Below are 12,962 nucleotides of genomic sequence, written 5' to 3' on the forward strand. Positions count from 1 at the left end.
ATCGGGTTTGAGGTAGAGCAAATGAAAGGGTGGGTTGGAAACGGAAAAAGAGGAAATCGGGTGGTAATCAATATTATTAGATGGTGTGGTCGAAAAACAATAACAAAACGGGAACTGGGAGGTGGAGACCAATGATCAGTTAGAGAACAGTAGCTTTTTATATCAGTCAAGAGAGTACTTACGCTGAGATTGGATACCACTCTGAGGGATTGCATCCGTCTTGACCGTTCTTGCTGTGAATTGGTGGGGGAGGGAAGACGACCATTTGATTAAGTGAGGGTGGTGGGCAATGGAGTTGGTCGTAGGTCAGAGTTGATGGGGCACAGAGGGCATGGACAAATACATGTCTTTGGCGTAGAGGGCATGGGTATATACAGGTATACAGGTCATAGCGCTCGCTATGTGTACCGCCATGGATGTGGACATGCTACATACAAGCTCGAGCGTTGCACATAACCCACTACAGGAAATTTCGGTTTCCAAATAGTGCTGTGCACCAGCCACTACGGCCACACCCCCTATTTTTAGTGGAAGTCCCGCAGCGCTTCCGCAGCACTTCCACTATCTATGGTGGTGCGGTTTTGACGTTGTCCTTATCACAACAACAACACTAATATCTTTTTGTTTGTCTTAGTTTCCACTTATCTCCAAATCAGATCTGTCTTTCCTCTTGTAATAGGAGCAAAGTTGATTCTTTTGAAGTTGGATTTTTTTTCATTTTCAGTTCTCTCTCGGACTTGGATCAATTGATTACTTGTAAGTGTTATCAATCTCTCCTTATCTCACACTCTGAATGACAACAAGATCACTAACATCTGTCTTGCTTTCTTCTTTTCATTCGGATCCGTCTTTCCTCTTGGAATAGGATCGAAGTTGATTCTTTTGAAGTTGGACCATCTTCAACTTCCCTGATAATCATTTTCATTCAGCCGGATTGAGATCATTGATCTCAAAGGATCGATCAAGATTATGATGGATTTGTAAATGGGCTTGATGAACTATCTGTAGGTGAAGACACTGGTTCACCTGAAGTTTAAGATGATTTTCTTTTTTTTCAATTTTCTCGTTTTTTTTGTTTCAATTTGTTTGTTAGGCTTTGTTCTTAGTGTAATTACTTTTCCTTTTTCATTTTTATTGTTTCCAATCTTCCTGCAATATACTATATGTAGCAAGAATGCTCTAGATGTGAGATACCTGAGCCACAACAATAAAATTGTGTCTAATGAAACAGGACTGGAATCAGGTGAGCCATCACATTATAACCAGGTGATGGGTTGGGTGAGAAGGCCCACCTGTTCATTGGGTGAAAAGGCCCACCTGTCATTAGGTGAGAAGGCTCACCTGTTCACGGTGTGAGTCATCTCACCCAATGAACAGGTGTCCCATCAGGTGAGATGACTTGCACCATGACCAGGTGAGCCTTCTCACCTGATGACCAGGTGGGCCATCACCTTGTGGTCACATGGCCATGTTGGGTGATGGTCACACTGGCTTTCATGTGGAGCTGGTAGATGTGGCATAGTGTGAAGAGCGTAGGATTTATTGGCAGAGGCCAATTTCACCTGATCTTCACATGCCGGCCGCCCCGTGGTGTATGCTACACACTAAACCTATGGTAGTGTGTTGTAGCGTAGCTGTTCCAGCGCTGATACCACGGTCAATTGGATTCTGGATTTTTTCATACAAGTCATTCATAAGGCGGACACATTCTTTGCTTTCTTTCTTCTTCTCTCAGCTATCTATTAACAAGCATTATTACCAAAAGGACATGGTGTCAAGATCTACTTGGTCCATGGTGAGAATGAGAGTTGACTGCCACGGGTTTAGACATTTGTCCAGGGTGGGCATTAGTCCAGCGGACTTATTTTGGGCTTTTTCAATTTTGACAACGTGACTCAAGTAGCACTTTAGAGCCACCATATTCAAGTAACCTTAACAAGGTTGCGGACGCGGCCACAGGAGAGGGGCTTTGTTAAGCTTAGTATTCAAGGCTTTTTTGTGTTGTTTCCCTTTTTCTTTTCTAATTTGTGGTACCCAAAGGCTTTCAATGACAAAGAAGAGTCTGAGATATTGTCTCAGGGTGATTCTTAGCTTACAAAAGCCCTGTTGGAACCAAATCACGCTTATGTCTTTTTCTACTTTTATCTTACATAACTTTGTGCACTTATCATTACATAGTAATTTGTCCAGGGTTTTTACTCACAACCTTTTGTCTAGAATTAACCTAACCACAAATTGTACCACTGCTTGATGTTATCAATTCCTGATCTGAGGAAATTTCTCTTTTACTATTCATTATTAATTTCCTCAACTACAACACCTTATCATCCCATCAACTCTCCAGATCATCCTTCTCCAAATAGTTCCTTGACTGATAGTTGTGTTGTTGCTGTTCTGATCAGGGATCTGAGATCCCTTTAAGCCCTCTCTGCGCGGCCCGTCTGCAGGCTTAGGACTAATTGTGAATTTTTGGTGTGAACACTACCAGGATTAAGTGCCTTTAAGTAGTTTTTCACATTTTTTTGCTTCCCTTGCAAGCAAACCTCACTTGACTCCTTATGCAAAGTTGTTCAAAACAACTTTCTACATGGTCCTCACCACCAACATATTTACCTCGGATTTTGTAATCCGAGGTATCCTCGGATGCAAAACCTTGGACAGAAGCTTCCCAAGGCTTTGATCCAAGGTAATTCTCAGGGCAAAAAAATACCTTGGGCAAAAACCTCGGACAAGGTTTGTCCGAGGATTTGCCTCCGATGATGCCTCAGATTTCTCAACCCGAGGCATCTATGCTGGCAGTGCCTGTAACCTAACATGATAGGCAATGTAATGCGGCCAAAAAATTGGTGTGAAAATTCTTACAACATGCCTGTATTGTTGCTTCAAAGATTGGGTATGGTGTAGATGCATGCTGGACACCCCTTAAAAGTGGGCCATAAGGCTTGAAAACTCGCCTCAAGAACAGCATGATGGAGTGGTTTTTACCTCTGGATAACAAAATATACACATGTAGAAAATTAATATGAACAACTTTGCCTGCAGAGTAAAGTGAGGCTTGCTTGTGAGGGAAGCAAAAAAATGCAAGGGCACAGCTGCACAGAAAGGGCTTTGTTAGGCTAAGGGTGATTCCAAGAAAGTGCCCTTCTACAAAGGATACTCTGTCACAGACGCAGACATGAAGAAAATGTGAAGTTGTGAAAATTGCATTCCTTCCATTTCCCCCTCTTTTCTCCACACATCAATTCCCCTTTGTTTTTGTGGATTCTCACCCCATTGGCTCAGGAAAATCAATCATCACATTTCTCTCACACATTTTTCTTGTTTGAATCACACAGTGTTATTTCTCGATAAGACAAAAGCCACCACTAAATTCTAACTACATCTAACACCAACAGAATTGAAACAAATCTGGATAATTTCAACACCCATGTGAGAAGAACTAGTGAGAGGTTAGCTAACAGAGCTGGTTCATCCCCTGAAACCATAGAATATATCTTGCTATGCCAGTGGTAGACACCACCATGATCTCTAGGAATGTTACTGTGAGTTGAGGTTGGGGAAGAGGCCAGGGGAAACAGGTGGTGTCTGTTCGCAAGCCTACTGTTTTGGGTACCTACACCACGGGGTGACTTTAAACTGAGCCCACCTGAAATCAAATCAGTGTGGCCTCAGGTGGAGGTCTTGGGAAAAAAAGGGCATTTCTAGGTGACAGGAGTGTGGGTGAGGTCATGTGGCCCTCACCCAGGCCGTCACCTGGCTGCCACGTACCCAAAAAGATTCATGTTCCGCCGACATGGTTTACTAGCTGATCAGCAGGTGAGTTGATTTGTCTGAGAACGACCTGGAATCCAGGGTGCTCAGCACACATAAGCTTGGATGACCCAAATCATTGATAGCAATCATTTGTACTTGTACAATTTTTTGATTTTATTTTATTTTTATTTTTATTTTATTTTTTATTTTTATTTTGAATAATTATGTCACTGGCTTAACTAGACTTGTTCAGAATTGAGAACTGTCCCTTTTCTGTATTGCTCCGCACACCACCCACTCCGAGTCATCACTTCAATCGTTCACCAGTAAGTCTTGTTCTCATGTCATCAATAGCAAGGTTTATCAACTGCATCATCCACTACCACATCAATGTATGTATCAGATTGTGATATTAAACTGGAGAGCATTGCGGTAAGTTCCTCTTTCTTTCACATCTATCTTTTCTTATCATTGTTGTTGATTGATCATTTATTTTCATCTTACTATTGTCTATTCTTCTTTGTCACCATTGCATCCTTTTCATCATTGTAGGTCACTCTCCTTCTCTCTTCTTGAAGACCCCTAGTTTGATTGTGCTAAGTTCATTCTCTTTTTCATCTTATTTGTTCAAGGATTTCCATACTTGATCATCTTTCATCACAGCTTTACAGATCTTGTTTGCTCAATCGGTATGTGTTTCATCTTCCTCTCTCTTGTACTTCTCAATCACCTGTCACTGACTTCACTGCTTTAACTTTTGATCTATCTTTCCTTTGTTCATAGACCGTTCTTCCCTTCTTTGATCACTGGCTCAATCACCTGTCTATTGAGTAAGTGATGCATTTTGTGCACTTCATGTCTCTGTCAACTCATACTCACTGGCATCATCATCTGTCCTCTTGACACAAAGATGTCCAGCTCATTCAAGTCTGGACTGTTTTCAATTCGATTCCTTTTATCCGAGATTTTTCTTTTTCACCGTTATTTGTCATGTTATTGTATCATAGTACATGTTGTTTAGAAATGCAAAGAGTAGATGATCTATTTTATGTGTAATTTGTGCGCAAAAATAAAGAACCAAGCCCAATTTGAGTAGTTTGGCAATTGAGCAAAATAACCTATCACCCATCATTAGCAGGTAGACAAAAGGGTGAGTTATTTCACCTTGTCATAAGGTGAGATAGATCCCACTGTTTTTGAGTGAGCCATCACCTTGTGGATACATGATCATGTCAGGTGTTGGCCACCTTGAGTTTCACCTGTAGCTCAATCAGTGTGGCCTCAGGTGGAGAGCCCGGGATTTCTTGGCAGTGGCTGATTTCACCTGATGCTCACCTGCCAGCCGCCCCGTGGTGTACTACTACCAATGATGCAGCTTCAAACAGTTGTGTTACTGCTGCTGTACCAGCCAATTCAACAGTTACAGATTCCAGAGGCAATACTTCTCATACTAATCAAAGAGTCTTTGAAACCCGCAAGTTTGATTTCAAGAGATAGTGTTATCACTGTTTTGACATGTAAGTGAGTGATTTCATTTCTCTGTTTCCACCCCTGGTGTTGCTGCAAAATGTGATGCCACAACAAATCGTGTAGCCATCTGGCTGATCCTGCCTCTCAAGAGAGAAGAGCAAAAAATGATTGAAAATGCATTTGATCAGCATTAAATCAGCATTAAATCAGCATTATTCAGCATTAAATGAGCATTTTTGATTAAAAATGCATTAAATGTAATCATTTTTTCCTTGGGAAGATTACCTTTTGCTGGGAGTGTTAGTGGCTCTTGCCACATAATTTGAACCTAAAATGATCACTGTGAAAGGGTACATACCTGAGCCTTTGACAATCTCCAACACTCAATGGCTGAAACAACACCACCTACATATTTGGCTTGGAGACAAATGTCCGAGGAGTCCTTGGAAGGCGCCCCCAAGGAAAAGGGAACCCAAGGGATAATTCCAAGGCACATTTTGGCCCTGGCCATTGCCTCAGATTGGATCCTTGGATGGTGCTTCACTTGGAGTCAAAATCTGAGGACTTTTTGGATTTTTGGCTCTGAGCCAAATATGCTGGGTGTGCAAGACTTAGTACAACAATTATTTTGCTGCTGTACCTATGAAAGAGAGAATGGAAGACACATCACAGTGTTCACTTGACTATGGCACATTGAAGTGCACACAAGGAGAGGTTTGGAAAACAAAACAAAAATCAGTTTCTTTGTTGGAATTTGGGGAAATTCCAACACCCCTTTAGTCTCAGAAAAGGAGATTGGATTTCCTGTGTTTTATGGTCTCACCACATGAGGAACTCAAGAAGGGCTGTCTGTACATGGTGCTTGAGCTGATTGGAAGCTTGGATCCACCCTCTAATAGATGTTTTTTGTGTGAGCATGTTGATGTGACACTCAAGTTTCTACACTGTGCATATGTTGGGGTGACTGCACCAGCAAAAATTTTTGGGGAATGGGTTGTGGCCTTTGATCTATTTGTTGCTTACCTTCAGTACTACACACACCATGACTTTGCAAACAGATTTGTCATCCATCAGAAAATGCTACAGAAATTAAGAAAGAGAACTTTGAGTGGCCAATGGATTTTTCCTACAAAATTTCCATCCATACCACTGTTTTGACCTTCAGATATACCAATGGTAAACTTGCACCAACCCAGCTGTCTGAGATGAAAAGATTGAGCAAGAAGCCTTCAAGAGATACACATTGCTAGAACAACTTCCTACCTGCTTTTGCTGACACCAACCTGTACATTGAAGGTGGAGTGAAGGAACACTGCAATCCTATCACCAGTTGCAATCATATCACCAGTGAAGTTGGTTCCAACATGTATAACACCAAAAATGGTGCAAGTATTCACAATTCTAACCCCTTCACATGCAATACCTCCAACTCAAACACAAATGGCTCAAAAACCAAAACACTAGGTCTTGGAATTATGCTAATCAGCCTGTCTATGATGACTCTGGTGGCATAAATTACAGTAACCGGGAAGATTGTAGTAGTGCTGACCACAAAGCTTGTGGTAGAGTTAAAGGCAGTGCATGGGTTGGAAATGGAGATGGTGGCAGGGAGCATAGTCCCCCCCTGTATATTCAGTGATAACTCCCGGAGAGGCAAGGGTAGCGGTGTGTGGTGTTGCAAGGAATGGTGCAACAATCTTTGGGTTGAACACTGCAACTATAGTAGAGTAAGAACTTTGGAGCAAACAGAAAGGCAAACTAAGCCAAATTGGAACTTACCAATAGATACCTCCCTTCATTTGAAGTTTTTATCATATACTAAAGCAGGCCACTGCCATCTCTGTTACTATGTGCCTCTTAAATAACTTTCCTTCTTGTTCTGTCCTGCTTTATAACAATGACGGCTGTGTTGAAATACACCATAGCTTAAAATACTGTTACAAAGCTTCATTTGATTTCTAAACTTGTTGAGAATATTAAGAAGGATTTCAATAGCAGGAAACCTTGATGACAAATATGGATGAACAAATAAGATAACAAATCACGTAAAAATGAGAGAGAGGAAATAACAACGCCGCTTGTTCTCGTGAAGAAGGTAAAGAGCATGGGATCTGCTGTGCTAAAAACTATGAGTTAGTAAGATTCTTCTCTGATAATATGAGGAGACGCGCATTTCACAAAACTCAGTTCCTCCTCCAAAGCCACTTCGCCTGCCCCCGATTCCTGTAAGTTAAAACGTGTTCCAACTACCTACCATATAAGAATTGAGACGTTGGTGTCAGGTAAAAGAGGCCGTGTGAACAGCTCGCGGCTTAAGGATACATATATGTATAACGATATATGTATATCCATATACTTCGGGTACTGTGGAATCTGGATTCAAGCTCAAAGTTGCAATCTGCTGCAATGCGAGGTTCACTTGCACTTGGCAAGCATGAGTTCTGAAAAAGTTTCCCTGCTTTTCCAGAATTTCCTTCTCCTTTTTCACGCCTGTGTCCACTTCGAAATTCCAACTTCTGACCTGTTCCGACGCCGTCAAGCCTCAAGTTTTGTATTGTCCTGGTTTGAAATGTCTCAATCGGCGGATCATGGCGAGAATGTTCAGAGAATGTACAGACTCTGCATCTCACTGTATATACACATATTCTTTTCCCACTGTTCTGGTATACAATTTTTTAGCCTCGACGAGCTGCGTGATAAATAAAATTCCTTGAGTTGGGTTAAACCCTTCCTCCGTCCACCTATCGAAATTCGATGATCAGAACTGCGTGTCACATTATTCTCAACGAAAGAATTCAAAGCATTCCCATCCATCTGGTCCAGTAGATCGAGTTATCATCAGTACTTCGAGCTGTCTAAGTCCTCTCGATACCGCCGACTATTTTCATCTCCTAGAACTACTGGCAGCCAAAGTTTGCAGCTCTTTCACAACTTTCCCGCAATCTTCAAAGATTCCTGTCAACCCACGAGGTTGCATCAACCGCCAGGGTGAGTTTAAGCCATCCGCTGCCACTATGGAGTCATGCTTTCATGCCGATCTCTCCTCAATCAATGCTCTCAAACACTTGACTTCACCGAGGGAAAGTCGAATAGACGCGTTTAGAAGCCATCCTCTAGCGAACCTGAGACTGATCCGTTGCTTCCACATATTCACTTCTTGCACCGCTTGATCGACAATACCGTAGCCTCGCTGTTTCGCTTAATCTCGTCACCACATCCAATCACACTGCAAATTGATCCGAAATGAGTTCAGATGGCAACTTCCTAATTCCCAGAACTTCTTTACGTTCGCCATCTTTCTTTGGACCGGTGACTTTGGCTGCAGCACTTGTGTCAGTTTGACCTCTCGGATTTTTCAAAATCAGCTGATAGCTTCGGTACCTCAGTTGAGGTAGCTCGTCGGACCTTCATATTCTGCATTTGTGGCATAGATTTGCTGATATTTGGGAATAATTACCATTACAAACAGTTTGGCATCCTCTTTCACCGCACCGTTTGATGAAGGTGAAGACTCGATTTTCATCTTCAACTCAAGCCGCCAGCTTGATGAGTTCCCATTTTAGCAAAGTCGCATGTTCAAGTGCTGATTAGAGGTTTTGTCTTTATCCTATATTGTGAAGATTTCTCGATCGTAAAATTGGCAGACCCAACTTTCAAAGGAACCGTGGGACTGTGGGGCGCTTGTACAAGGTCAGCTCCCCTCCTGGCTCATCGGTCTCATCCGCATATGTCCTAACTTTCTGTTCGCGCATCTTCCGCCGGGGCTGCACGTTTGATGTAGTTATCACACCGAGAATGCGACAACAGCAAACCCCAACGCAACACTGACCGGAAATGCAACTATTGACGCCATGATTCATAAACAAGGAAAACATGAAGGCTGCTCTCCTAGTGGCTTTGGCTGGAGTTTCAGTGAGTTTATTTTGATCGTTTGAACCCCGCACCTTCTAAGCGCTGACTGCGCCGAATATGTGATACTGTTTGTAGGCCTACCAGTGAATAGCACTGGACTGACAAGTATGCCATTGCCTGATGGCAATGTTGGCTTCAACGTCGACCCGAGCACCGAAAACACCGCCGACGTCCAATGGGTCGAAGTGATGTCCAAGAGTGACTCTACGATGTTGATCGTTCATCTCGCTGGTCGGTTGAAAACTTATTTCGCGCGGAGTGTTGTTACAGTGACTAACATTGCCTGAAATTTGAAAGCTGGTGTCTGTTCAACACTGGGCCTTCTCTTGCTCCTTGTTCCGTACAAGTCTATGGAAGGCTCGGCACCTAGCTTGGCCCGGTTCCTCAAGGTTGGATCAATGAGTCTCCTACTTGTTTCGGTTGGTTGCGTACTCGCGCTAGTCAGCTTTGCGGTCGACCTCTTTGTCGCCCTTCGTGTCCGCAACAACATCAACGCCATTGGGAATGGTGCGTTGTATTCATGCCCACTCTTACACCACTCTGTATCCTAGAATTTTATTGACATGTCTTATCATTCTCCTGTTGAACATCTTGGTTTTGTTGGTCCTTCAGGAGGTGGTGTTCAGGCCGGTCTCGGAAACATGCCATGGTTTGCCATCGCTGGCGTGATTCTAACTGTGCCTTCAATCTGGTCCACACGAGGGCAATTAGGTGACAAGCGGTGAACGCACTTTCGAAGTCGGACTGGATATAATGAAGCTCCGACTCGGACACCGCGTTATGACTATTACAACCGCCTTTTATCTTCTCTACTAATTTCCGCTGCTCGGGGCATGCAGGCTTATCGCAATCCAATGCGCAACAAACATCTGTGATCATTCGAATAATTTCTCTCAATTGAACACCACCCGATATTGTTTTACACTTTCTTGAATGTCACTTTCTTGAATGTCACTTTGCTTGAGTCACACGTATCACTCTCTCTTGTATTTATGTCTTTCTTCGTCGCACACACTCATTTGTCACAATCAATCACAATCCGCTTCCCTCTTTTCTTGTCTCTTCATCGTTGAATAAGACCCTTGCCAAGACTTTCATCCTGTCTGTAAGAGCATATACTCTCAAGCAGTATATTTTCATAACTGAAGAGTGTTATCATACTATCTGCAAAGGTGGTAATTAAATATAAGTGTAGTCTGTAGAGACTGTTCAAGTGGAGTAAAGCTTGGATGACTCGTCATCAAGTTTCAGAAGTGGATCATGTCCAGTGGTTGTAAGGGCAAGACCTGCTCACTTTAGTATTTGTACTTCGATAGAAGTCTTCACTGAGGATGAGTATAGGCAATTGGCAAGGGGCAAAAGCTCCAAAACTAATCAAAAGACCCCGCTATCTATCCAAACAATCCCTACAACTAGCTCCAGCCGGAAGGTATTGGTGCGTCAGACTCGACTAACTAACCTGATAAGACAAGAAAGTGGAAATGGTAATGTGAATAAGAGAAATGTGATAATCACTCACCTAGCTCCAGCCAAAATGTATTGGTGAAGAAGAATATCTTTGTGGAGCTAGGGTGAAATCCTTTTCATATCAAAGAATAAAACAGATTTATCACATTTTCTAATTTATCAATACTTCTGCTTTATCAAGAAAGCCAACATTACTGTTTAATCACATCAAGGAGAAGTGCAAGTGTGTATCAAAGGAAGATAGATCAACACACATTCAATACAATCACAACAACAACAAAAGTGAAACCCCATCCAATGACACCAAGGATCAGGCGGTCTCCAATACAAATCAGCCACTCATACAACCCCAATTTGTTCACAACGTTACAAAGGAATCACTTCATCATTTCGGTGGCACCTCAAAGGGAAAGACAGATCAGCTACACAAACTGCTTCTCAAAGCTTTGATATCTGGCCGTATCCCCTTTTGCTTCCTTCAAAATAATACTTTCAAGAATATCAAGAACAGTTTTGTGTCACAACATACAAGATCCCATCCCGTTATATCATGATGGATAGAATCCTTCCACATTTACATGCCAAGCACAAGATCTTTGTTCAATCACAGTTACGCCAGCAGACAAACTTGACTATATCTCTTGATCACTGGACCAATTGCTTGAGGAACAGTATCTACGCTGTTCTTGTACTACGCGGAACTCAAATCAAACAAATCTTAGATGTCCTTGATCTTCATCAAGACCGCCATACCTCTGAAAACATCTGGACTGCCTTGAAAAAATCTCTGGTCAAGAAAAGTATTGACTTGCAGCAAATTAGTGCTGTTGTATCAGACTTGCCATCAGTCATGGTCAAATTCAGGGTTTGTTTTGTTTTCTTTACCTTTTGTATATGTATATAACAAATTGATGACTGATAACTTGTTTCTGATCTGTCAACAGAAACTTCTTCTTGAGGCTCACCCGCATATCTTTGGCTTAGCATGCTGCCTTCACGCCATCAATCTTATCGTAAAGGGTTTCCTTGGACACCCTCTCATGAAGGACGTTGTGGCTAATAACAAAGCCCTTGTGAACTGTTTCACATCCTCAGCATTTTGGGCCAAGCACCTCCAGAAATGGAGGAAGCAAGAGAAAGTCACACATGGCCTACAGACAACATGTGAGACCCGTTGGTTTTCCATGGCCAAGGTGTGCCTATGTGTTGAGGAGCACTAGCTCGGATTCTTCCAATTTGTAGCAATGCTGGATGATCAAAGCATTGATACACCTGCAATTAACAAGAATGTCCGATAAATTGTTGATAATTGTGATCACCCCACCTCTAATCAAGTTTTGGTCAAAGTCCTTTGACCCATTGTTGATGTGATTGCTCAATTGGAATCTGCAAGTACAACTGTTGGAGATGTTTGCTTGAGATTTCTAATGTATACTGTAGACTTAGAAAGATTGATCTACATATGTACCCACACTTCACTAGTTTCAAGCAGCACTGCTTGAATGTCTTGCATCAGCAATCAAAAATGTACAAAGCCAATATCTATATCATCGGGTTCTTTTTAAATCCATCATGTTGTCAAATAGCAGCCTCTTGCGAGTTCTCTATTGAAAAAATCACCCGGATGATTGTCAATGTTGCCTGGTCTTGGGGATTCAACAAACCAGATGCCTTAAGTCTCAAAGAACAAGTTCCTATTATAGTGGAAATGATATATTTCCAACCTTTAAAAAAGGTAAAGTTTTTACAAATCTTCAATTGGGTAGTATAGATCACTGATCATCTCACATCCAATAGATGAAAAACCATTGGACTACTGGCTTTGAGTCACAATATTGCCACATACAAATCGGTTGAAGACAATTCCAATAAGCATCCTTGAGCTTGTGGTGCATGCAGGTGGTGTTGAAGGTCTCTTCTCAGATATGACAGGTACAAAGACTAAGAATTGTAATTGGATGGACCCTGATACAATAAGGATGATCTCACAGATTGGTATGGGACTTTATTCCAAGCTATGCCCTTCAAAGAAAAGTATCTTGCTAGCACCCAGTCAAGATCAGGCGGCTGAAAGCAACTCAGATAACGATTTTGATGGACTTGATGCTCTCAAAGAATTTGAAGCTGGGATCTACCCAATCAACATGGTTGATGTCAGGGTGGCTACTACTTTAGAGAGTCAAGTAGTCTAGTCATTACTTGATTCAGAGTCCTGACAAGGGATTCCGCTGGTTACGCGGGATATCCAGTATATCTTATCCTAAAGTGAGGATTATGATCATAACAAATGTGGGTAAACCACAAGCTCTTCACGGTGTTTCAAAGAAACACAATTCTGAGGCCCACTGTAAGTTAGCACA

The 12,962-nt window shown here is 42.1% G+C and overlaps 1 protein-coding gene across 1 annotated transcript; it reads left to right on the forward strand.

Moving 5' to 3' along the window:
* Positions 1-8,466: 8,466 nt before the first annotated feature.
* Positions 8,467-9,860, forward strand: MELLADRAFT_103058 (uncharacterized protein; the record flags this gene model as incomplete). Its single annotated transcript, XM_007405874.1, has 7 exons — positions 8,467-8,555; positions 8,693-8,727; positions 8,787-8,913; positions 9,005-9,135; positions 9,211-9,366; positions 9,433-9,642; positions 9,748-9,860. The coding sequence occupies 7 exons, from the start codon at positions 8,467-8,469 to the stop codon at positions 9,858-9,860; spliced, it is 861 nt and encodes a 286-aa protein (XP_007405936.1).
* Positions 9,861-12,962: the final 3,102 nt, after the last annotated feature.

Source organism: Melampsora larici-populina (assembly GCF_000204055.1).
Source record: "Melampsora larici-populina 98AG31 unplaced genomic scaffold MELLAscaffold_5, whole genome shotgun sequence".
Classification (NCBI taxonomy): domain Eukaryota; kingdom Fungi; phylum Basidiomycota; class Pucciniomycetes; order Pucciniales; family Melampsoraceae; genus Melampsora; species Melampsora laricis-populina.